The sequence below is a fragment of the Oncorhynchus clarkii genome, chromosome 1 (genome assembly GCF_045791955.1).
Source record: "Oncorhynchus clarkii lewisi isolate Uvic-CL-2024 chromosome 1, UVic_Ocla_1.0, whole genome shotgun sequence".
Classification (NCBI taxonomy): domain Eukaryota; kingdom Metazoa; phylum Chordata; class Actinopteri; order Salmoniformes; family Salmonidae; genus Oncorhynchus; species Oncorhynchus clarkii.
The window spans coordinates 53,978,653-54,005,182 of record NC_092147.1 but is presented as its reverse complement, the minus strand read 5'-3'; the positions used below and the strand labels follow the sequence as shown (position 1 = coordinate 54,005,182).

General features: G+C 40.8%; 1 protein-coding gene across 1 annotated transcript in view; it reads right to left on the bottom strand.

The window, feature by feature from the left end:
* Positions 1-24,803, bottom strand: part of LOC139416592 (pleckstrin homology domain-containing family A member 5-like) — a 112,150-nt gene extending 87,347 nt beyond the window's left edge. Inside the window, 1 exon segment of the mRNA XM_071165446.1 lies at positions 24,489-24,803. Within this exon segment, the coding sequence (XP_071021547.1) occupies positions 24,489-24,613 (125 nt within the window). The 5' untranslated portion in view covers positions 24,614-24,803.
* Positions 24,804-26,530: the final 1,727 nt, after the last annotated feature.

Below are 26,530 nucleotides of genomic sequence, written 5' to 3'. Positions count from 1 at the left end.
ACTGTTGCCTTGTTTATCTTTAATTTTATGCACTTTGAGATTATTCTTGTTTTTCTTATACGCCTTTTATACCCCCCTTGTGCATGCCGGCATGCTGGGGATGAGTGGTAGAAGTGGTGTGAAGATGTGGGTGGATGTCGATTTTTTTTTAAATCCATTGAGAATATACACCATCAAAAATAAATCCATTATTAATTTGTTTAGGCAGGTCCTAAGAATAGAATAGCATATTTTGAGTTTAATTAGGTTTATGTTACGGGTCTGTGCAGCCATGGCTGCACCATCCAAATGAAATCAATAGTTTGTTATTTTATTAATTAAACAGACAAGACACACTTACCTGATCACATATACACTGACTATTCCAAACAATTGGAACCCCTCCATAATATTGAGTTGCACCCTCTTGTGCCTTCAGAACAGGCTCAATTCATCGGGGCATGGACTGACTACAAGGTGTCATGGGAGTTCCACAGGGATGCTGGCACATGTTGACTCCAATGCTTCCCACAATTGTGTCAAGTTGTCTGTATGTCCTTTGATACACATGGGAAACTGTTGAGTGTGAAAAACCCAGCAGCGTTGCAGTTCTTGACACACACCGGTGTGCCTGGCACCTACTACTACCATTACCATTCAAAGGCACTTAAATCCTTTGTCTTGCCCATTCACCCTCTGAATGGCACACATACACAATCCATGTCTCAATTGTCTCAAATGATTTACTCCCCTTCAACTACACTGATTGAAGTGGATTTAAAAAGTGACATCACTTTGACCTGGATTCACCGTCAGTCTATGTCATGGAAAGACCAGGTGCTCTAAATTACATTTGACATTTTAGTAATTTAGCTCTTATGCAGAGTGACTTACAGTTAGTGCATTCATCTGATGGGTTCGGATTTCTAAACTTTAAATATTGTTAATCATCAATTATACTAGAGACATGAGGAGTGCCATAGTCTGGTTATACACAACTCAGCAAAAAAAGAAACGTCCTCTTACTGTCAACTGCATATATTTTCAGCAAACTTAAATAAAACTTCTTCAGGCTAGGGTCTATTTTTCTCAATTTCCACTTGACTGATGTGCCCAAAGTAAACTGCCTGTTGCTCAGGATCTGAAGCAAGGATATGCATATAATTGGTACCATTGGACAGAAAAACTCTGAAGTTTGTAGAAATGGAAAAAATTATATAGGAGACTATAATACAATAGGTATGGTAGGAGAAAATCCAAAGAAAAACCAACCAGAATTTCTTTCTTTTGAGAGCCCATGCTCATCCAATGAAACGTATAGGGAAATAATTAAATCTAGCTCCCAGTATGCATTTCCTATGGCTTCCACAGGGTGTCAGTAGTCTTTGTTCAAGGTTTCAGGCTTGTTTCTTCCAAAATGAGTAAGAAATAGGAGTTTTACTACAGGGACACAGACTTGCATTTGTGTATGCGCGTGCGGTGAAGAGGACGCGCACCTGCTAATATCGCTTTCCTATTGAACATACTTATTTCCGTATTAAATATTATAGTTTAATTACATTTTAGGGTATCTGACGATTTTGACTTGTTGAAACAAAGTTTAATGAGTGGATTACTCAAATCGATGGAGCCAACTAAACTGACTTTTTGGGGGAAAAAAATACGGATTTTATCTAACAAAATGACACTACATGTTATATCTGGGACCCTTTGGATGACAAATCAGAGGAAGATTTTCAAAAAGTAAGTGAATATTTCATCGCTATCTGTGAATTTATGAAACCTGTGCCCTTGGAAAAATATGTTAAACAAACAATCACATGGCATGCTTTTGCTGTAAAGCCTACTGTAAATCGGACAATGAAGTTAGATTTACAAGAATTTAAGCATTTAACCAATATAAGACACTTGTATGTACCTAAATGTTTAATATCCATAATTTGTATGATTATTTATTTGAATTGCGCGCCTTCCAGTTTCACAGGAAGTAGTCAAGCTAGAGGGATGCCTAGCCTTAAGAAGTTTTAACATGTGTAAATATAAGATTCAACAACTGAGACATAAACTGAACAAGTTCCACAGACATGTGACTAACAGAAATTGAATAATGTGTCCCTGAACAAAGGGGGGATCAAAATCAAAAGTAACATACAGTATCTGGTATGGCCACCAGCTGCATTAAGTACTGCAGTGCATCTCCTCCTCATGGACTGCACCAGTTCTTGCTGTGAGATGTTACCCCACTCTTCCACCAAGGCACCTGCAAGTTCCCAGACAATTATGGGGGGAAAGGCCCTAGCCCTCACCCTCCGATCCAACAGGTCCCAGACGTGCTCAATGGGATTGAGATCTGGGCTCTTCGCTGGCCATGGCAGAACACTGACATTCCTGTCTTGCAGGAAATCATGCACAAAACTAGCAGTATGGCTGTTGGCATTGTCATGCTGGAGGGTCATGTCAGGATGAGCCTGCAGGAAGGGTACCACACGAGGGAGGAAGTTGCCTTCCCTGTAACGCACAGCATTGAGATTGCCTGCAATGACAACAAGCTTAGTCCGACGATGCTGTGACACACTGCCCCAGACCATGACGGACCCTCCACCTCCAAATCGATCCCGCTCCAGAGTACAGGCCTTGGTGTAATACTCATTCCTTCGACGATAAACTCTAATCCGACCATCACCCCTGGTGAGACAAAACCGCGACTGGTCAGTGAAGAGCACTTTTTGCCAGTCCTGTCTGGTCCAGCGATGGAGGGTTTGTGCCCATAGGCGACGTTGTTGCCGGTGATGTCTGCCTTAAAACAGGCCTACAAGCCTAATTGCCTTAAAGCTGTTAGTGTCTTAACGACCATTCCACAGGTGCATGTTCATTAATTGTTTATGGTTCATTGAAAACAGTGTTTAAACCTTTTATAATGAAGATCTGTGAAGTTATTTGGATTTCTATGAATTATCTTTGAAAGTCAGGGTCCTGAAAAAGGGATGTTTCTTTTTTTGCTGAGTTTATATGGTGGGTCAATGAAGGTTGAATAGGAGCCAGGAGTCTTTGGGAGGTGCTGAGTAGAGGAGAGGCAATCACATGATTGCAGTCACTGATTATGGTAGAGAGCTGGTCAGGTCACATTAAGGAAGAAGGAACAGTTTGTTTCCCGCATTACTTAAATTCCTGCCTAGTAATAAAGATGTAATGTTTAGAGAGAAGGAGGAGACCACCCAAATTGAGGTATATTTACTACCACTGGTGGAAATATGTATTTGTCTTATGCAGCTGTATGACCCAATGGGTGAATGAACTTGGTTTAAGCTTTACTAACCGTCAATAGGTTCATTTAGAACCTAACACATCTTAAGATAGCTAGGGATGAGGGGGTGGGGTTGAGCAGGCAGGTTTTTAGGTGGCCAGACCTCATTAGTCACAGGATATCATCTGGAGAGAGAGGGGAGAAAAAGGTCAAGGCGTAGGGTAGTTCTGTGTGAATGAGACCAGTGGACTGGTTATATACACTCAGAAAAGAGAAACCACTCCCCCTCCAATACAGCCACTGATTATCAAAACATGTCATAAATTGGCCTGCCCCTTGATCCTGGTTGATGTGTCAACAACTATCTGCATAATTATGAGCAGTCAGCAGTTCACACAACAAATAGGCCACTGGGAAGACAGGCAAAAGGACAGTACTAGACCACAACAGATAAAGAACAATTATACTTATTACTCCTGGAGATATCAGGGGTCCTCTAGCTATATAATGTTTTGTATATTATAGTAAGAATATAATGGAATATAACAGAATAAAATACAAATAATATTTCTCCCACACAGGAACGGGAACCACACAGGAACCGCCAAAAAAGTGATATTTTGAAACAGAGCCCAAGCCCATGCTTTTTTGATCCACGTTTAATCTCTTCCCTGCCCCACTCTACTTTCTTAGGGAGCAGTTGTAGGGTCTTATCTTCACCAAAATCTATATTTTCAAAAGCATGTGCTTTTGGAGTTGCCTATACGTGATTGTGCAAAATAATCTTGATTTAAGATACATTATTGCATGCTAAATGTTTCAGATCAGTGATAGATGAGCAAACAAATATTTATTACATTTTTTTATTTAACCTTTATTTAACTAGGCAGGTCAGTTAAGAACAAATTCTTATTTAACAATGATGGCCTACTGGGGAAAAGTGGGTTAACTGCCTTGTTCAGGGGCAGAAAGACTGATTTTTACCTTGTCAGCTCAGGGATTCAATCCAGCAACCTTTTGGTTACTGGCCCAACACTCTAACCACTGGCTACTTGCCGCCCCAAAATATAATATATAAGCTATACCACTTCCACTTATTTGCCCAGCCAGAAACAGATTAACCAAATAGCCTATAAGGATGGAGATTCAGAAGAGCAAAATAATCCACTTATTGAACTACATAACATGGCCATGGCCATAACATGAACTACATAACAAGTGTTCTAATCAACGAGCCAACTAGAGAAGATGATCATGAGTAGCACTCACCTCAACTTAGCTAACATTTCCCCTGCCTATTTGCAGCCTATCCAATATCCAAACGGAGATACAGTGAAAAAGAAAATATAACATTGATTGATTTATCTAGACGAGTCCCCACACTTGTCTCAAATCAGTGCGATGGCGCTGTCCCAATCAAAATGGTGCTGAAATTATAATCTAATTGACCACATGCGGGTAGGCTATTGCTTCAAATTTATTACAAGGATTGGATGACTTTGGGAGTTTCAGTAAGCAACCATTTCATACATGCCTTCAATTGCATTAGTCTGCTTTATTCCAATATTTTTGTCATTCAGTGAGATTTATTCCCATAGTAATTATTTATGGATCCATCCAGTTGAGCTTAGTAAGTAAGAAAACAGTGCATGCTTAGTGGTGGGTTAAGCGAAGAGATTGGTGAAGTGACATGCCCTGCAAAGTCTAGAAATGCCAGGACGATGTTAATAGGGCACTGCCTTACAACCATCAAGTTTAAAAGTGTAGTGGACTCCAATCAAGGATGATCAATGGAAACAGGATGCACCTGAGCTCAATTTCGAGTCCCATAGCAAAGGGGCTGAATAGTTATGTAAATAAGGTATCTGTTTTTTATTTGTAATACATATGAAAACATTCCTAAAAACCTGATTTTACTTTGTCATTATGGGGTATTGTGTGTAGATTGATGAGGATATTTTTATTTAATCCATTTTAGAATAACTTAACAAAATGTGTAAAAAGTAAAGGGGTCTGAATACTTTACGAATGCACTGTATATCTGTTTAAAGTGATATTTAGTTTCCCCGACACAGGAACAAGCCAATCTATCAGAATATATCAAGAAGTACCAGAAATTGCTTTTTGTCTAGACAGAAAAAGTCAGATATTGCAGGATTTGTTTGTACATAGTTACTGTACTTTGCCTTTGTAGGGCAGTATTGTCCAAAAAAATGAATGACTTGCATTAACATGTGATTTTGTATATGCATGTTTGGCATTTGGCAATGTGAAACCAGCCGGACCAAAATCCTTTTAAATCTATGTCACAAATAATCTAACTCTTATTCGAAGTATAGCAAACAAACTTGTTTATCTTAAAATATTATTTCTGAATTGTAAAACAAATGGTACTGCTGGTGGCTATTTTCAAAGATGTTTGCCACAGCCCCAAATCTGTGGTGGCTCGATATCTAAATCATTTCAGGGTAGATAAATCTACCAAATTTGGTGTGTTTTTCTCTAAAAAGGCCTTCAGAACTTTAACATTGTATTACCAACAGTGGCCATTGTGTAAGATGCTATGGCCCCCAGGTGCTATATCTGTGGTGGCTCCTAATTTAAGTCTTTTCAGGGTCCAACATTCTCTCTGTGCCAAATTTGGAGCCTTAATCTTAAAAACAGTCCTTCTGAATTGACAAAAAAATGCTGCCACACCCCCAGGGGCCAAGTCTGGAGTGGCTCCAAATCAACATATTTTCAGGGTACATAAATCAAAATGTGGTGCTTTTATCACAGAATGAATGATTGTTTTCCTCAGCTGCCCCACTATAAAACACGCCCTCTTGGCATCCGTTTTTGCCATTTTACTGTACCCATCCTTGAGGTCAGGATTTAAAATGGGAGAGTTTGTGATTTAGGATGCTGCAGACAGCCTTTATGGGGTGATCAGATCACACTGTACTGTGCTAGTCAGGGAATGTATCAGTGAGGTGAAAGCTCCACATCCACATTACCCTGGGTCACTCAGTCGCCCACAAACACCAGCACACACATACACACACGCACCAGACGCACATGCACAGAAGCACACACACCAGGGGAGTTGGGGAATATAACATAACAGTAAAGCCTTTGTTATTAAACCCTGACCTGTCTGGACTTATAAAACAGAAAACTAAAATGAACAGAAAACAGACAAGAGAAAAGCTCTTGTAAACATAGATTTGTAGATTTATTATTTGTAAAGTTGAACACAATAGAAACATCCAGAGGGGTGAACAGGAGCAAACCACACGCTCAAATACAGAATAGCATTCCTTTCTTTAGCAGGCTAATCCATTCTCTTCAGAGTACCATTTGCCTCTCAAAAAACCTAAGAAATCGAGGACAATGAAGGCAGTAAGAAGTAGCCTAGCCTACAGATGCAGTGCATAAATACAAGAGGTTGCAATGGATCACTGTGCAGGAGAAATTCTAGCACCACTAGACCCTCTGGAAGATTCCCTTTTAGCCCAAAGCAGTGCAGAGGACACATGTATGCAGTAAAGTGCATTACACACCTGGAGCAGTGTGTTGTAGTGAACTTCAACATCCGGATCCTCTTCCTTCTTCACCGGGCCATGCATGAAAACGCACCAGTTCACATGCAGTAAGTATACTGACACTAGTGACTATCCTTTCCAGCTATCTTGCCGTAAGTATCCTCTATCTATCCGTAAGCTTCTGCCTCGCACTCCAATGTATCTGTGGAGCCTATAGCCTAGGCTACTCTCTCGGGCTCTAACTTCTGAGTGTGAACCTGTGAGAGGAACTCCCTCTGACCCCAGTCACCAGCAGACTTTCCCTCTCTCCTGCCCTGCCTACCCTGCCAGCTCCAGTCATCCAGTCATGGCCTGATCCCACGGACATGCCGGCTCCCAACCACCCACCCACCCTGCTGCTGCTGATGGACCCATTAGAGTCCTCTCCACTACACAGAGTAGTCCCCATAGAAATATAATTAGGCTACTTAATTCCATTGACTTGAATGGGGATGTCCTGTAATTATATTTCTATGGAAGTCCTTCCTGTCTCTTCCTTTCCTTCCAAACAAACATGATTTTTTTTAAAATTGTTATAATATGTTTATTATTTTACAATAAAAAATCTAATAAAAAAGACAGCAATACTAACAATGACATTCATTGTACTGTTGAATGGGATGGCCAATTTAGAGGACAAAACAAAACTTAACTCACACATACACAAAATAAAACAAAATCCTATTAGGTGGTACATGTATAGGAAGACAGCATATAGTCATTACAAGCAGTGTAGTTAAGCCAAAAATAAATATTGAGTGGAGTACAGCACAGAGTAGCAGCAGATCGTCAACCCAGTTATGAAGCGGGACTAGACCATTTATCCAGTATCGGCTGCCATATTTTGTAAAACATTGGACTTCTATTGGAGGTATTGTATCGAATCTTTTCCATATGTATTACATTTCCTAAATCCCGTAACCACATTTCAAAGGTAGGTACAGTCTCCAGTTTCCAAAATTGCAATATGAGCCTTTTGGAGAGACAGCTTTCCCTTCGTGATTATTCCCATCAAATGTGCCAAACAGAGCGGTCAATGGATCTGGGGCTAGAACTCTATCAAAGGCTCTAGATAAATAATCAAAAATGAGAGACCAGTAAACATGTAACTTAGGACATGTCCAGAATAAGTGGGTCAACGTCCCCTCATCCTGCTTGCACCTCTCACACAGTGGTGAGGTGTCCGGGAATACAGTGCCTTGCGAAAGTATTCGGCCCCCTTGAACTTTGCGACCTTTTGCCACATTTCAGGCTTCAAACATAAAGATATAAAACTGTATTTTTTTGTGAAGAATCAACAACAAGTGGGACACAATCATGAAGTGGAACGACATTTATTGGATATTTCAAACTTTTTTAACAAATCCAAAACTGAAAAATTGGGCGTGCAAAATTATTCAGCCCCCTTAAGTTAATACTTTGTAGCGCCACCTTTTGCTGCGATTACAGCTGTAAGTCGCTTGGGGTATGTCTCTATCAGTTTTGCACATCGAGAGACTGAATTTTTTTCCCATTCCTCCTTGCAAAACAGCTCGAGCTCAGTGAGGTTGGATGGAGAGCATTTGTGAACAGCAGTTTTCAGTTCTTTCCACAGATTCTCGATTGGATTCAGGTATGGACTTTGACTTGGCCATTCTAACACCTGGATATGTTTATTATTGAACCATTCCATTGTAGATTTTGCTTTATGTTTTGGATCATTGTCTTGTTGGAAGACAAATCTCCGTCCCAGTCTCAGGTCTTTTGCAGACTCCATCAGGTTTTCTTCCAGAATGGTCCTGTATTTGGCTCCATCCATCTTCCCATCAATTTTAACCATCTTCCCTGTCCCTGCTGAAGAAAAGCAGGCCCAAACCATGATGCTGCCACCACCATGTTTGACAGTGGGGATGGTGTGTTCAGTGTGATGAGCTGTGTTGCTTTTACGCCAAACATAACGTTTTGCATTGTTGCCAAAAAGTTCAATTTTGGTTTCATCTGACCAGAGCACCTTCTTCCACATGTTTGGTGTGTCTCCCAGGTGGCTTGTGGCAAACTTTAAACAACACTTTTTATGGATATCTTTAAGAAATGGCTTTCTTCTTGCCACTCTTCCATAAAGGCCAGGTGCAATATACGACTGATTGTTGTCCTATGAACAGAGTCTCCCACCTCAGCTGTAGATCTCTGCAGTTCATCCAGAGTGATCATGGGCCTCTTGGCTGCATCTCTGATCAGTCTTCTCCTTGTATGAGCTGAAAGTTTAGAGGGACGGCCAGGTCTTGGTAGATTTGCAGTGGTCTGATACTCCTTCCATTTCAATATTATCGCTTGCACAGTGCTCCTTGGGATGTTTAAAGCTTGGGAAATCTTTTTGTATCCAAATCCGGCTTTAAACTTCTTCACAACAGTATCTCGGACCTGCCTGGTGTGTTCCTTGTTCTTCATGATGCTCTCTGCACTTTTGACGGACCTCTGAGACTATCACAGTGCAGGTGCATTTATACGGAGACTTGATTACACACAGGTGGATTGTATTTATCATCATTAGTCATTTAGGTCAACATTGGATCATTCAGAGATCCTCACTGAACTTCTGGATAGAGTTTGCTGCACTGAAAGTAAAGGGGCTGAATAATTTTGCACGCCCAATTTTTCAGTTTTTGATTTGTTAAAAAAGTTTGAAATATCCAATAAATGTCGTTCCACTTCATGATTGTGTCCCACTTGTTGTTGATTCTTCACAAAAAAATACAGTTTTATATCTTTATGTTTGAAGCCTGAAATGTGGCAAAAGGTCGCAAAGTTCAAGGGGGCCGAATACTTTCGCAAGGCACTGTATTTTATGCAGTTTTACTTTTGAGTAATGTAACCTGTGTATCACCTTAAACTGTACAAGGTTGTGTCTGGCATTCACTGAACTGTGGTTTATATTCCTGAGAGCTTCTACCCAGTCCTCATCTGAGATTTCTGAGCCAAGTTCTTGTTCCCAAGCCCTTTTAATGGTGTCTGTGGATACCTCTATGTGGGCATGTAGCACATCATACAGTCTAGAGACCGACCCTTTTGAATGGGGTTTGACAAGGATCAAGCTATCTAATGTAGGACTATTTGGCTTCATGCCATACTGTGGGATATGTGTCCTTACGAAATTCCTGATTTGGGGGTATCTGAAAAAAATGTGTTGTTGGCATGTTGAACTTTCCCTGTAATTGTTGAAATGAAGCTAACTGACCATCTCACACAAACATGATTGGCGCACCACCGGTACATTGCAGGGAGAGAGCACCACACAGTGCAGGCAGAGGAGAGCAGACCCAAGAGTCATCTTCAATTATCAGCAATTACAGAGAGACAGTCCAGTCTGATTCAAAGGGCCTGCGGGCTGGGTTGTTGTCCAGGGGAATCACTCAGTATTACTAGTTCAGATGCTCCTCATTGTCAGCTGCTGCCTGTCATAAATCCAGACTTAATTTAAATGACCGTAATTTGTATTGATAGCAGCCTGTGAAAGTGAGTACAGTGAGTTAGCTCCTGGTTGAGAACCTGCTAAGAACCTGCTAAGTAACACCCTATCTGATAATGGCATTATTAAGACATTAGATTAAATAAATACATTAGGGCTAACCCACGCTCATTTGATCTGAGATACATCATCAGAGACAGGTTCCATCAGTACCTAACTCTCTAGGGGGATGGCTTTGAGGCCATAGGCCTGACATTCTAGTGGCAATGTGTTTAGGAACCCAAGTACGTGCTACTGAGAATAAAATTAAATATAACTTTATTGTCCAAGTGTGGCACCCTGTGTGGTGTGGCCAGAGAGTACCTGCATTCTCCACCATCTGTGGCACGATCACAGAAGATGGAGACAGAACATACTCTGAACTGTCTGTCTGAAAGGGTCAGAAGACGGGTCAAAATCTGCAAAACCACTTGAGCTGCTTTTAAATACAGGCCTAGTAGTCAGACAAAAACAGAAAACAGGCTAGCTCCAGTCCACAGTGATGCATGCAGCCCAAATATAATACTGGCTTTAAACATAGGCTGACTTTAAACTACATGTACTGAAGTAGAGACAATGGTAAATCGTGAAATAGGGGGTTTCATTTTCAGTTTAGCCTGGAGCGAAGCCTTTGCCCTAGCTGCTAGTCTGTAATTATTGCAAGCATTGTTGGCAGGAGGAGCGTTGTGTGAGGCCTCAGGACAGATTAACGGCACCATTTGCCTCTGTCCCAAATGGGCCCAGTTCAAAAGTAGTTCCCTAGAAAGGGAATAGGGTGGCATTTGAAATGCATAGCCTACTTTATCTTTTGGTATCCTTTCACACATGCCTGGCTAGCTGTACACTGCTCCACACCTAGTGCTGCGGTTGCAGTCAAAGGAAAAATCCACTCAACAACTATCTTTTGGTATTTTTTTTAAATTGGTATTTTTCCACATACAGTATAGAGACATCCTATGTGTTTTAATCAAATCAACTATATGCACTGAGCTTGTCTGATGCTTTAAGTGCAGTGTTTGTTGAAATTATTAAGACACAAATGAATAGAGGGAGTCCGACTGCAATTGATTTGATTGACAGACTTGCTGCGCTGTGTTAAAAAAAAAATGTGACTAGCACCTGGTGTCTCTCTCCTCCCTTCTACAGAACATTAGTGTTTATAGTGCTCTCCGCATTGCTGAAGCTGCAACATAACTACTGCCATTTCAGACTGAAAAGTTATGTTACCGAAATCCCTCATCTGTTTAGGAAAAACATTCCTTATTTCCTCAACCCTTGCTCTTTTTACATGACACATGTATGCATCACATGTACGTGACCGATAGAGAATGACCTACAGTATAATATATCATAATCACATCATTAAATTGGTTATAACAAACTCTGAACACTAACAGATGACAGCAAGGACAAATAAACTTGAAATGGGGGAATGTTTAGTGGTTGCCCAGGAGGGAAAGGGGAAGTCAGATGTGTGGAATAAATTTGCCAATATGTGGAAAATACTGGAGATCAAATAAAGATCCTCTGTAGAGATGGGAGTAACTTCCAGAAGGACAACCATCTCTGCAGCACTCCGCCAATCAGGCCTTTATAGTAGTGTGGATAGACGGAAGCCTATACTCAGTAAAAGAAACATGACAGCCCGCTTGGAGTTTGCCAAAGGCACTGAAAGGACTTTCAGACCATGACAAAAAAGATTATCTGGTCTGATGAAACCAAGATTGAACTCTTTGGCCTGAATGCCAAGTGTCATGTTTGGAGGAAATCTGGCACCATCCCTACGGTGAAGCATGGTGGTGGCAGCATCATGCTGTGGGGATGTTTTCAGCGGCAGGTACTGGGAGACTAGTCAGGCACCCTCATAGATATCATCCTGACCAACCTGCCCTCTAATACACCTCTGCTGTCTTCAACCAGGATCTCAGCGATCACTGCCTCATTGCCTGCATCCGTAATGGGTCTGCGGTCAAACAATCACTCCTCATCACTGTCAAACACTTCCTAAAACACTTCAGCGAGCAGGCCTTTCTAATAGACCTGGCACGGGAATCCTAAAGGATATTGACCTCATTCCTTCAGTAGAGGATGCTTGGTTATTCTTTAAAATTAATTTCCTCACCATCTTAAATAAGCATGCCCCATTCAAAAAATGTAGAACCAGGAACAGATATAGCCATTGGTTCACTTCAGACCTGACTGCCCTTGACCAGCACAAAAGCATCCTGTGGCGTACTGCATTAGCATTGAATAGCCCCCACGATATGAAACCTTTTAGGAACCAATATACACAGGCAGTTAGGAAAGCAAAGGCTAGCTTTTTCAAACAGAAATGTGTATCCTGTAGCACAAACTCCCCAAAATTCTGGGACACTGTAACGTCCATGGAGAGTAAGAGAACCTCCTCCCAGCTGCCCACTGTACTGAGGCTAGGAAACACTGTCACCACCAATAAATCCACAATAATTGAGAATTTCAATAAGCATTTTTCTACAGCTGGGCTTGCTTTCCACCTGGCTACCCCTACCCCGGGCAACAGCCCTGCACCCCCCACAGCAACTTGCCCAAAACTCCCCCATTTCTCCTTCACCCAAATCCAGATAGCGGATGTTCTGAAAGAGTTGCAAAATCTGGACCCCTACAAATCAGCTGGGCTAGACAATCTGGACCCTCTCTTTCTAAAATGATCCGCCGCAATTGTTGCAACCCCTATTACTAGCCTGTTCAACCTCTCTTTAGTATCGTCTGAGATCGCCAAAGATTGGAAAGCTGCCACGGTCATCCCCCTCTTCAAAGGGGGAGACACTCTAGACCCAAACTGTTACAGACCTATATATATTCTACCCTGCCTTTCTAAGCTTTTCAAAAGCCAAGTTAACAAACAGATCACCGACCATTTCGTATCCCATCGTACCTTCTCCGCTATGCAATCTGGTTTCCGAGCTGGTCATGGGTGCACCTCAGCCACACTCAAGGTCCTAAACGATATCATAACCGCTATTGATAAAAGAAAATACTGTGCAGTAGTATCCATCGACCTGGTCAAGGGTTTCGACTCTGTCAATCAACACATTCTTATTGGCAGACTCAACAGCCTTGGTTTCTAAAATGACTGCCTCGCCTGGTTCACCAACTTCTTCTCAGACAGAGTTCAGGGTGTCAAATCAGATGCATATTTTAACTATATTTACACATAAAATGACACTTAAAATCAAAATGATACAAGATATTTTAAAAAAGCCTGTGAATGAATTGGCACACTGGGGACATGTCATTTTTATAAAACGGCCAATAAAATAAGCTAATGTAATTCAAATGTACTTCCCCTAAATATGACCATTTATGTCACATTAATTAAGTTAGTATTCATGTATCACTTCTAAACTGACAAATAAACATCAAATATACCTTTTACAAATACATTAGCATGTTTAATACATTTGTTTCAATTAATAGAGCATATGCTTTGAAAACTGGTCTGTTGGGCAAATATGCAGCTTTGGGAAAATATCACTTTTCTCAATTTGTCACATACAATGATTTTGTATAGCTGTTGAAATATGCAGAACATTAATCAGCTATGCCTGCCCCATATGTAAGAGGTATGTAAGGCCCTCTTTGACTTTCTTAACTGTGTCATGGGACCTGCGCTTACACTTGGCACACTCCATTAAAGCAGCATCAGTTCTCACAACTCCTCTCTGATTGCTTCCAGTGTCACCAAAGTGCTGTCAAGCCACAATTTGTTCTTCGCATTTGATATAGCAGCTCCATTAAATGTGGCGTCTGCCATACAGGGCTTTCCGTCAATGCGGCTTTTGCCCACCAAGACAGTTTTGGGGCATCGCGAACATATTACAGAGTTCAGACATTCATATGAATTCTGGGTTCCTCCGTGCTACATTATTTTGAGGAGGTTATCATTTGATATCCTATAATATACATATACCATTTTCTGTGCAACCTCTCTATTAAAAAATTATGGCCTCCAAGGTTTTATTGACAGGGTGGATCTTCACCATTTTCTATGGCTCGCTTGCACCAGTACCAATGCACACATCTATCCTGTAGTTGGAAGTGAATCCTCTCTTGTGCCAAGTGCCATCGAAGGATACATTAATGTCTATGATGGCATCCTCATCCTCCTTCAGCAACACTGCTATGTCTGGTTCTATATCTGCGTATGCTCTTCTAATTATCTTTGTAGCACTCCCCAGGCTGTAGCCCTCTCTGAATCTCTGCAACTAAAGTGTGGGGGAAAAGTACTTATTATGTCTGTCGACATTAGTCATAACAGCAGGACTAAATATCAGCATGTTACCCTATGTAAATATTAGCATATCAGCATGTATTTACTTTATGTAAAGATCATTTCTCAGTAATCACAGCAGTCTACAGCCCTATGACATTGTAGGCCTATGTGACAGTCTCATTGTATGTATGTATGTTTTCCTATCACTCTGTTTAATTAACTTTGAATACTTTTGCTGGAGCAAGGAAATAAATATTTTTTTATACACATCAAGTCACCTGACAATAATGGGCCACTCTCTCCTTTTATTTGCCTAACATTTATATCAAATGCCACATCTCCCCTGGAGCACTCCTGGAGAAAGTGTAAACACTCCTCCTAAATTCATCACGATCACCTTCAGTCTGCACATTCTATCACGACAGAACTACAGAATCACTGGTTGGTGGGGTGTACGGTGATTTTCAGTCCAGTGTTTAGACACTTAGGGCAAATCAAATCATGTACAAGTTGGTTTATTTGTGACGCGGAATAAAAGCCACTGTTGGCTGTCTGCTGTCTAGTTGATCTCTGCTAGTTGTCATCTTGCTGTTTGAATGAATGCTTACGAGCCTGCTGGTGCCTACCATCGCTCAGTCAGACTGCTCTATCAAATCATAGAATTAATTATAACATAATAACACACAGAAATACGAGACTTAGGTCATTAATATGGTCGAATCCGGAAACTATCATTTCGAAAACAAAACGTTTATTCTTTCAGTGAAATACGGAACCGTTCCGTATTTTATCTAACGGATGGCATCACTAAGTCTAAATATTGCTGTTACATTGCACAACCTTCAATGTCATGTCATAATTACGTACAATTCTGGCAAATTAGTTTGCAATGAGCCAGGTGGCCCAAACTGTTGCATATACCCTGACTCTGCGTGCAATGAGAAAGAGAAGTGACACAATTTCACCTGGTTAATATTGCCTGCTAACCTGGATTTATTTTAGCTAAATATGCAGGTTTAAAAATATATACTTCTGTGTATTGATTTTAAGAAAGGCATTGATGTTAGGGTTAGGTACACGTTGGAGCAACGACAGTCCTTTTTCGCGAACGCGCACCGCATAGATTATATGCAACACAGGACATACTAGATAAACTAGTAAGATCATCAACCATGTGTAGTTATAACCAGTGATTATGATTGATTGATTGATTGATTGATTGTTTTTTATAAGATAAGTTTAATGCATTCGCGTAACAGGCTGGCTCCTCGTGAGGCAGATGGTTAGAGCGTTGGACAAATTAACCGTAAGGTTGTAAGATTGAATCCCTGAGCTGACAAGGTACAAATCTGTCGTTCTGCCCCTGAACAAGGCAGTTAACCCACCGTTCCTAGGCCGTCATTGAACATAAGAATGTGTTATTTACTGACTTGCCTAGTTAAATAAAGTTGTAAAAAAAAATGTATAAAAAAAAATAATAATAATAAAAAATAAAAAAAAATCGGCGTCCAAATACACAGATTTCCGATTGTTATGAAAACTTGAAATCGGCCCTAATTAATAGGCCATTCGGATTAATTGGTCGACTTCTAATTGCCATGCTGGAGGGTCAGGTCAGGATGAGCCTGCAGGAAGGGTACCACATGAGGGAGGAGGATGTCTTCCCTGTAAAGCACAGCATTGAGATTGCCTGCAATGACAACAAGCTCAGTCCAATGATACTGTGACACACCGCCCCAGACCATGTTTGATCCTCCACCTCCCGCTCCAGAGTACAGGCCTCGGTGTAACGCTCATTCTGTCGATGATAAACGCAAATCCGACCATCACCCCTGGTGAGACAAGTGAAGATCACTTTTTGCCAGTCCTGTCTGATCCAGCGACGGTGGGTTTGTGTCCATAGGTGACGTTGTTGCGGTGATGTCTGGTGAGGACCTGCCTTTACAACAGACCTACAAGCCCTCAGGTCAGCCGCTCTCAGCTTATTACAGACAGTCTGAGCACTGATGGAGGGATTGTGCGTTCCTGGTGTAACTCGGGTAGTTGTTGTTGCCATCCTGTACCTGTCCTGCAGGTGTGATGTTCGTATGTACCAATCCTGTGCAGGTGCTGTTACATGTGGCTGCCACTGCGAGGACGATCAGCTGTCCGTCCTGCCTCCCTGTAGCGCTGTCTTAGGCGTCTCACATTGCAATTTATTGCCCTGGCCACATCTGCACTCCTCATGCCTCCTTGCAGCATGCCTAAGGCACGTTCACGCAGATGAGCAGTGAGCCTGGGCATCTTTCTTTTGGTGTTTTTCAGAGGCATAAGAAATGCCTCTCCAGTGTCCTAAGTTTTAAAAAATGTGACCTTAATTGCCTTGACGTCTTAACAGCCATTCCACAGGTGCATGTTCATTAATTGTTTATGGTTCATTGAACAAGCATGGGAAACAGTGTTGAAACCTTTTACAATGAGGATCTGTGAAGTTATTTGAATTTTTACGAAGTATCTTTGAAAGACAGGGTCCTGAAAAAGAGTTTACATTATTGCCAATATATTTGTACATTTTATGAAAGTATGGAAGTTGTATGCAAAATATCCCAAAATATGAATATTGACAGATGGATGCAATATCTAAAAATGTTCCTGTGATGCCTGGGCTTAAGCTCTGAAGACTGAGCTGCCTCATGCTAGCCATGTGAAAAACAACAACATAGGACATGTTCTTAATGTTTTGGTATTTAGCCATGTTTTATCGATTCCAGGGCTGTAGCTAGTGAATTTCTGGTAGTTGTCACTTGAAAGGAAAAACATCCATCACAAATTCACCCTTGCCATAGCGCTGCCTCTCGCCCCAAGCGCTTCCTCAGTGAACGGTCCTTGCTATTCGGGATCCTTGGGACATCCCTACACCATTGACATTTAAAATGGTTAAGGTAAGTGTTAAGGTTAGGGTTTAGAGTAGGGACATCCCAAGGTTTGACAGAGCTAGTTGGTTGGTTTTGTAGTTTTCTATTCAATGCCATTACAGTAGCCATTGACTTAGGACTCCATTTGCAGTTCCTATGCCTTTCACTAGATGTCAACAGTCTTTAGAAATTGTTTCAGGCTTGTATTCTTATATATGAGGGAGTAAGACCAGTCTGAACGAGTGGACCTTTTATATTGAAGACGTTATTGTCCTGTTGAAATATTATAGATCATTTAGGCTAAAAAACAACCTGAGGATTGAATATAAACATCGTTTGACATGTTTCTATGAACTTTACGGATACAATTAGGATTTTTGTCTGATTGTTTTGACTGAGTTTGAGCCTGTGGATTACTGAAGAAAACGCGCTAACAAAACAGAGGTTTTTGGATACAAAGAGACTTCATCGAACAAAAGGAACATTTATTGAGTAAATGAATGTCTTCTGATTGCCACCATATGAAGATCAAAGGTAAGGGATTAAATTGATCTCTATTTCTGAGTTTTTTAAAGCTTCTGCTTGGCTGGTTACTGTTTGTAATAATTTGTCAACTGGGCTATGTTCTGGGCTAGGTATGTTCTGGGCTAGGTATGCTTTCGCCAAAAAGCATTTTATAAATATGACACTGTGGTTGGTTTAACAAGAAGTTAGGTTTAAAGATTATGTAAAATATGTTTTGTTTTCTGAATTTTTATAATGAGCATTTCTGTAATTAAATTTGGCGCTCTGCAACCTCACTGGATGTTGGCCAGATGGGACACTAGCGTCCCACATACTCTAGAGAGGTTAATGGCTGTAACGTTAACGTTACCACAGAGTTTAACATTCTTAGCACAGGACTTGCTTTACATTTGGGCATAGCATCCACTGTGTCACGACACCCAACCATGAATATTCACGTAAACATATATGTGACTCGTTTCAGGAAACGATGCATATGTTGCACATCACTACTTCAAAGGAGAGCCATTTGAACGTAAACCTTGGCAGAAATGCCTTCTGGAACATGTGAACATTCATGTGCCTTAATAACAAACTTGTATGCCATATGCAAATATGAGCAAAATTGTTAAATTACGAGCCTAGTTGGTTTTGCCACAGAAAAAGCCAGCAACCTTCCCACTAGCCATTATTTGCTGAGATAATGAGTGGGCTGGACATGCTGAGAGATGAGTTCAGATTGGTCTGCCATGTAGCACGCTTCTGTCTATAACATGAGCTTTTTTGAAAGATTTCACGTAGTATAACTGTTGCTCTCCACTTTCTGGAGGACCGAGTTTTGAAATCAGTGGATTTAGAGTGTGAAAGCTAAGGAGATGGAAAAAAATCTGCCGTTTGATTGCAAATATGCAGATGGAGTCGAAAAGAAAATACACAGATATAAAAAACCTGTCTCCGGATTACATCTTCAAATTAAGGGCAAACATGGCATCCGTGACAGAGAGAGAGAAGCGTCCATCCATGTGTATGGGTAAAATAGGCTAGCTAGCTACATTTTCAGATATTACACATTTCTCATTTAGTCAGAAAGTATTTTCATTTCAAATTAAAATGTACTGCTAGCTAACATTAGCTGGCTGGCTCGCTACCTAATCTTATGTGTATGATCTGTAAAGTTATATTATTTGTATCTCAGAGCAATTTGCATTGCTAGTTATAGCCTAATGTTAGCTATCTACCATTGAACCTGCTTGGTTAGCAACCTGCAGATTCATGCAGGGTAGTAACGTTATTAGTTGGGATTATGGTTAATTGTTTAGCTAGCTAACTACATGTCGAAACAAAAGACTCTGCTATGCAAGTAACCATTTTAATAAAATGTTCATGATGTCACTGCAGCAACTGTCAATAGACGTAGCTGGTAAATTCTCTCTGGCTATCTACTCCGATTTCAGAGCACTCTCATCTGAGTGTGCCAGAGTGCAGAATAATTGACACATTTATGAACGCTCAACACCCTTTGAATATGGCCGGTGTCAGTAAACGTGGCAAAAATATGTAATTAAATCGTTGCCAGCAGCACAGTTGCAGTCACCAATGCTCTGGATAACATAAAAAACACACAGTTAGTTCACAGTGGTTCACTCTCCTCTCCGACTGGTGTAGTTCTGTTGGGTGATAGTGTTTAGTCTTGCTGTAGCGTGCCAAGGCAATGTAGATTATAGCCATGTAACGTGAGCCTTTATTCAAGATAAATAATTAAATATAGAAAAAACGTAATATTCTATGAAGAACGTATTCTTTTCAGAGCGTTTTCTCTGCATCTTATATCACTCCTTTTTGGTGGATTAAATGCGATATAAATAGCCTACATCAGTAAAAGGCTATTATCAGCCAATAATATCCGTCAACCGCTAAATCAGTCAGACTCTGGGGCGGCAGGGTAGCCTGGTGGTTCGAGCGTTGGACTAGTAACTGTGGAGGTTGCAAGTTCAAACCCCCGAGCTGACAAGTTACAAATATGTCGTTCTGCCCCTGAACAGGCAGTTAACCCACTGTTCCCAGGCCGTCAATGAAAATAAGAATTGAAAATAAGAATTTGTTCTTAACTGACTTGCCTAGTTAAATAAATAAAAAATTCAACGATAAATCAGTCGGGCTCTAATAGCAATTTATGATTCAAATAGTCATTGGGTTTCCAACTCTATATTTACAAAAACAAGTCATGGCCAAAAAGAAGGACAAGGTCATGTAGTACACTCCTTCATATTAAAGCTATTTTAAACTATTTTAAGGAAAACTTATGATGACACATCTGGCTAAATACACACACACACATGACCATGAGGAACTAGTTTCGCGACTATTGCCTCAAATGAAAACAGAGATTTGATGATCAACCAATCACATGTTGCTGACTGGCTGGGCAGGGAGATGGGGGGGGGGGAGAGAGAGAGAGAGAGAGAGAGAGAGAGAGAGAGAGAGAGAGAGAGAGAGAGAGAGAGAGAGAGAGAGAGAGAGAGAGAGAGACAGCACTAGAACAGTCTGTAGCAGTAGGCCTCACTCTACTAGAATCTGAAGTCAAATGTCTACTGTTTGCTGGTGATCTGGTGCTTCTGTCACCAACCAAGGAGGGTCTACTGCAGCACCTAGATCTTCTGCACAGATTCTGCCAGACCTGGGCCCCGACACAAAATCTCAGTAAGACCGAAATAATGGTGTTCCAAAAAAGGTCCAGTCGCCAGGACCACAAATACAAATTCCATCTAGAAACCGTTGCCATGGCTCACACAAAACACTATACATACCTTGGCCTAAACATCAGCGCCACAGGTAACTTCCACAAAGCTGTGAACTATCTGAGAGACAAGGCAAGAAGAACCTTCTATGCCATCAAAAGGAACACAAAATTCGACATACCACATAGGATCTGGCAAAAAAAATACTTGAATCAGTTATATAACCCTTTATAGTTGTGAGGTCTGGGGTCCGTTCACCAACCAAGAATTCACAAAATGGGACAAACACCAAATTGAGACACTGCATGCAGAATCCTGAAAAAATATCCTCTGTTTACAATGTAAAACACCAAATAATGCATGCAGAGCAGAATTAGGCCGATACCCGCTAATTATCCAAATTCAGAAAAGAGCTGTTAAATTCTACAACGACCGAAAAGGAAGCGACTCCCAAACCTTCCATAATAAAGATCTTAAGAGAGATGAACCTGGAGAAGAGTCCCCGAAGCAAGCTGGTCCTGGTGCTCTGTTCACAAACAGACCACACAGAGCCCCAGGACAACAACAAAATTAGACCCAACCAAATCATGAGAAAACAAAAAGATCATTAATTGACACATTGGAAAGAATTCACAAAAAACAGAGCAAATAATGATATTTGGCCCTAAACAGAGAGTACTCAGTGGCAGAATACCTGACCACTGTGACTGACCCAAACGTAAGGAAATCTTTGACTATGTACAGATTCAGTGAGCATAGCCTTGTTATTGAGAAAGGCTGCCGTATGTGCACACTGCCCACAAAATGAGGTGAAAATTGAGCTGCACTTCTGAATCTCCTGCCAAATGTATGATCATATTAGAGACACATATTTCCCTCAGATTACACAGATCCACAATGAGTTTTATTTTTTGAAGTTTGATAAACTCCCATATCTACTGGGGGAAATACCACAGTGTGCCATCACAGAAGCAAGATTTGTGACGTGCTGCCAAAAGAAAAGGACAACCAGTGAAGAACAAACACCATTGTAAATACAACCCATATTTATGTTTATTTATGTTCTATTTTGTACTTTAACCATTTTCACATTACTACAACACTGTACAGTCGTGGCCAAAAGTTTTGAGAATAACACAAATATAAATTTTCACAAAATCTGCTGCCTTAGTTTGTATGATGGCAATTTGCAAATACTCCAGAATGTTATGAAGAGTGATCAGATGAATTGCAATTAATTGCAAAGTCCTTGGAATCATTGTTCTTCCTCTGTCAATCATGGTTAACTTACAAGAAACACATGCCTTCATCATTGCTTTGCACAAAAAGGGCTTCACAGCTCACCTAAATCAACCATTTATCGGATCATCAAGAACTTCAAGGAGAGCGGTTCAATTGTTGTGAAGAAGGCTTCAGGGCGCCCAAGAAAGTCCAGCAAGCGCCAGGACCGTCACCTAAAGTTGATTCAGCTGTGGGATCGGGGCACCACCAGTACAGAGCTTGCTCAGGAATGGCAGCAGGCAGGTGTGAGTGCATCTGCACGCACAGACTTTTGGAGGATGGCCTGGTGTCAAGAAGGGTAGCAAAGAATCCACCTCTCCAGGGAAAACTTCAGGAACAGACTGATTTCTGCAAAAGGTACAGGGATTGGACTGCTGAGGACTGTGGTATTTTCTCTGATGAATCCCCTTTCCGATTGTTCAGGGCATCCGTATAAAGGCTTGTCCGGAGAAGACAAGGTGAGCGCTACCATTAGTCCTGTGTCGTGCCAACAGTAAAGCATCCTGAGACTATTCATGTGTGGGGTTGCTTCTCAGCCAAGGGAGTTGGCTCACTCACAATTTTGCCTAAGAATACAGCCATGAATAAAGAATGATACCAACACATCCTCCAAGAGCAACTTCTCCCAACCATCCAGGAACAGTTTGGTGACAAACAATGCATTTTCCAGCATGATGGAGAACCTTGACATAAGGCAAAGGTGATAACTAAGTTGCTCGGGGAACAAAACATTGATATTTTGGGTCCATGGCCAGAAAACTCCCCAGACCTTAATCCCATTGAGAACAATGTGGTCGATTTTTAAAGAGGACAAACAAAAACCCACAAATTTGGACAAACTCCAAGCATTGATTATGCAAGAATGGGCTGCCATCAGTCAGGATGTGGCCCAGTAGTTAATTGACAGCATGCCAGGGCGGATTGCAGAGGTCTTGAAAAAGAAGGGTCAACACTGCAAATATTGACTCTTTGCATCAACTTCATGTAATTTTCAATAAATGCCTTTGACACTTATGAAACGCTTGTAACTATACTTCAGTATCTGACAAAATTATCTAAAGACACTGAAGCAGCAAACTTTGTGAAAATGTATATTTGTATCATTCTCAAAACTTTTTGCCACAACTGACATTTGAAATGTCTTTATTATTTTTGAACTTCTGTGAGTGTCATGTTTACTGTTGATTTTTATTGTTTATTTCACTTTTGTTTATTATCTATTTCACTTGCTTTGGCAATGGTAACATATGTTTCCCATGCCAATAAAGCCCCTTGAATTGAATTGACAGAGGGTGCAGCCATACTATTAGAGAAGTCCTTTTCAGGTCATTGATCTGAGGCATAGATAGAGAGAGTGGGTGGGAAACTAATGCTGCAATTATGGCCAAATTGACAGTAAATAACAGACAACTTCCTGCTTTTCACAGAGAAAAACAAAATAAATCATGATTAGGTCATAAAGCTTTGGAATGCAGTCTGGAAAAACTCACTTTTCCCTGTATTCCAAGAGCTCTTGAAAACATATGCTCTATCCATCAATACACTGTAGGTCGAACATTTTGAAAATGGCACAGCAATAACAGCTTTGCTAATTTGCATTTGAGACACAATAATGACATCCCCATGTAATAAAATACAAACAAAATGTAGAAGCAACAGTCACAGCCATTCACCAATGAACTAAACACATTTTGCAACTGACATCAAGAGTTGAACAACATTCAACACATCGACAAAACATAATGCATACTCTACGCAAACAAAGATAACAGGTTTTCAAACCTGCAGAGGTCTGGAGTGTTTTCTTATATTCGCCTTTAGACAGAGAGAAAACATCTTTTTTTTTTTTTTTTTTTTTTTTTTGGGGGGGGGGGGGGGGTGTATCGGAACTTTACTTTACTATTTATATTTTTAACAACTTCTACTTCACCACATTCCTAGATAAAAATAATGTACTTTTTACTCCATACATTTTCCCTGACACCCACAAGTAATCGTTACAGTTTGAATACAGGACAGAAAATGGTCCAATTCACACACTTATCAAGAGAACATCCCTGGTCATCCCTTCCCCCTCTGATCCGGCGGACTAACTAAACGCAAATGCTTAATTTGTAAATTATGTCTGTGTTGGAGTGTGCCCCTGGCGATCCGTAAATAAAAAATAATAATATAAATGCCTTATATTGCTTAATATAAGGCATCTGAAATGACTAATACTTTAACTTTTACGTTCGATACTTACGTTTATCTATAACCAAATACTTTTAAACTTTCACTCAAATAGTATTTTACTGGGTGACCTTCACTTTTACGTGAGTCATTTTCTATTAAGGTATCTTTACTTTAATCAAGTATGACAATTTGATACTTTTTCCACCACTGCCAATGCGTGAAAATGACAACTTCAAAATCACTATTACATAATGAACTAGCATCTTACGTCTATCACACACACAATTACGCTAATGTGCTATTCCTATCGAATGCAAACACAAACAGCGCCATAAATAGCCAAATCAGCATTGCAAAATTGCACATCTACTTACAATGAAAAGCTTCCACAAAAAATCCAGACAGGTGGTGCAATAATATCTTCGGTCAGTGGGTAATCTATTAGCGAAGAGGAATCTTCTAAACCCTTATCCAGATGCGGAGCAAAACAACGGAACATCAGTTGTTGGTCGACAGGAGAGAAACAGCAGTGTAGAAGAGTTCAAGGAAAAAATATAACAAGTGGAAAGATAGTTCGTTGCTATGAAGCGTCTCCTGTGAAGAGCACTACAATGGCACAAAGCTCGCGAGGAAGTAAAGCGACACAGCTGTCAAGATGCCTGGAGCCTTGCTCCCTGCCCACGTACCATGTGGTGTGGTTGCAGCCTGGAGTAAAAATGCTGCTGAAACCTGAGAGGCAGGGTGTGTGACGTCATGCTCCAGCTCCAGTCTGAGCTCTATTCAAACCAAAGTGGCCAGCGCTCTCTCTCTGTTCTCTCTCTCAGCACAAATCCAAACAAAGGGAAAACAGAGAGGAGTCAAAGAAAACAGTTACAACAGCATTTACTATCTCTGTGTGTCAGGAGCCAGTAAGGGGATGCACAACCTGCATTGAGATAATCACCCTCCTATTCTCTTTAGAATTAAAGCGCACTCTTCTGTATGTCAGTTGCTCCCAGTGGCTCGTGGTCAAACCAGGGTGAGATAAAACATTTTTTTTACTTTATTTAACTAGGCAAGTCAGTTAAGAGCACGTTCTTATTTACAATGAAAGCCTGAGAATAGTGGGTTAACTGCCTTCTTCGGGGGCAGAACGACAGATTTTTACCTTGTCAACTCAGGGATTTAATCTAGCAACCTTTTGGTTACTGACCCAACACTCTAACCACTAGGCTACCTAGCGCCCTGATTGAGAGGAAGGTGTTACTGGAACCATGAGAGGAAGGTGTTACTAGAATGTTAATATAACAGAAAGATAGATGTGTTAAAAGAACTAGAATTTAAATCAGGAAAAGGGAGTTCTGATAAAAAAATCTGCTCACAGCAATATTAGCAGGAAGGAGCCTCAATAATGACAAACTCCATAGCTGTGCTATCACCCCAACAAGTGAGTATAGAGGTTCAACTATCTAACATAAGTGTGACTCTTTTTGCATTGACATGAAATAGGTATAAACTATACTGAAAAAAATATAAACGGAACGAACATGTAAAGTGTTGGTCCCATGTTTCATGGGCTTAAATAAAAGATCCCAGAAATGTTCCATATGCACAAAAAGCATATTTCATTCACATTTTGAGCAGAAATGTGTTTACAACCCTTTTAGTGAGCTTTTCTCCTTTGCCAATGTAATCCATCCACCTGAAGCTGATTAAACAGCACAACACAATGCCACACAACACAATGCCACAGAAATTGTGAAATTGGCATGCTGACTGAAGGAATGTCCATCAGAGCTGTTGCCAGTAAATTGAATGCTAATTTCTCTACCATAAGCCACCTCTAAATCGAGGGTGCTGTTGTAGAGTCACATCACTGCAGCACTAGACATTTTTGCAAATGTATTAAAAAACAGAAATACCTTATTTACATAAGTTTTCAGAACCTTTGCTATGAGACTCAAAATTGAGCTCAGGTGCATCCTGTTTCCAATTATCATCCTTGAGATGTTTCTATAACTGTGGTAAATTCATGATTGGACATGATTTGGAAAGCTGCACACTGTTGACAGTGCATGTCAGAGCAAAAACCAAGGCATGAGGTCAAAGGAATTGTCAGTATAGCTCCGAGACAGGATTGTGTTGAGGCACAGATCTGGGGAAGGGCAACAGAATTTCTGCAACATTGAAGTTCCCCAAGAACACATAAGAAGATTGGAACTACCAAGACTTTTCCTAGAGCAGGCCGACCAGCTAAACTGAGCAATCGGGGGAGAAGGGTCTTGGTCAGGGAGGTGACCAAGAACCTGATGGTCACTCGGACATAGCTCTAGAGTTCCTCTGTGAAGATGGGAGAACCTTCCAGAAGGACAACCATCTCTACAGTACTCCACCAATCAGGCCTTTATGGTAGAGTGACCAGACGGAAGCCGTCTGC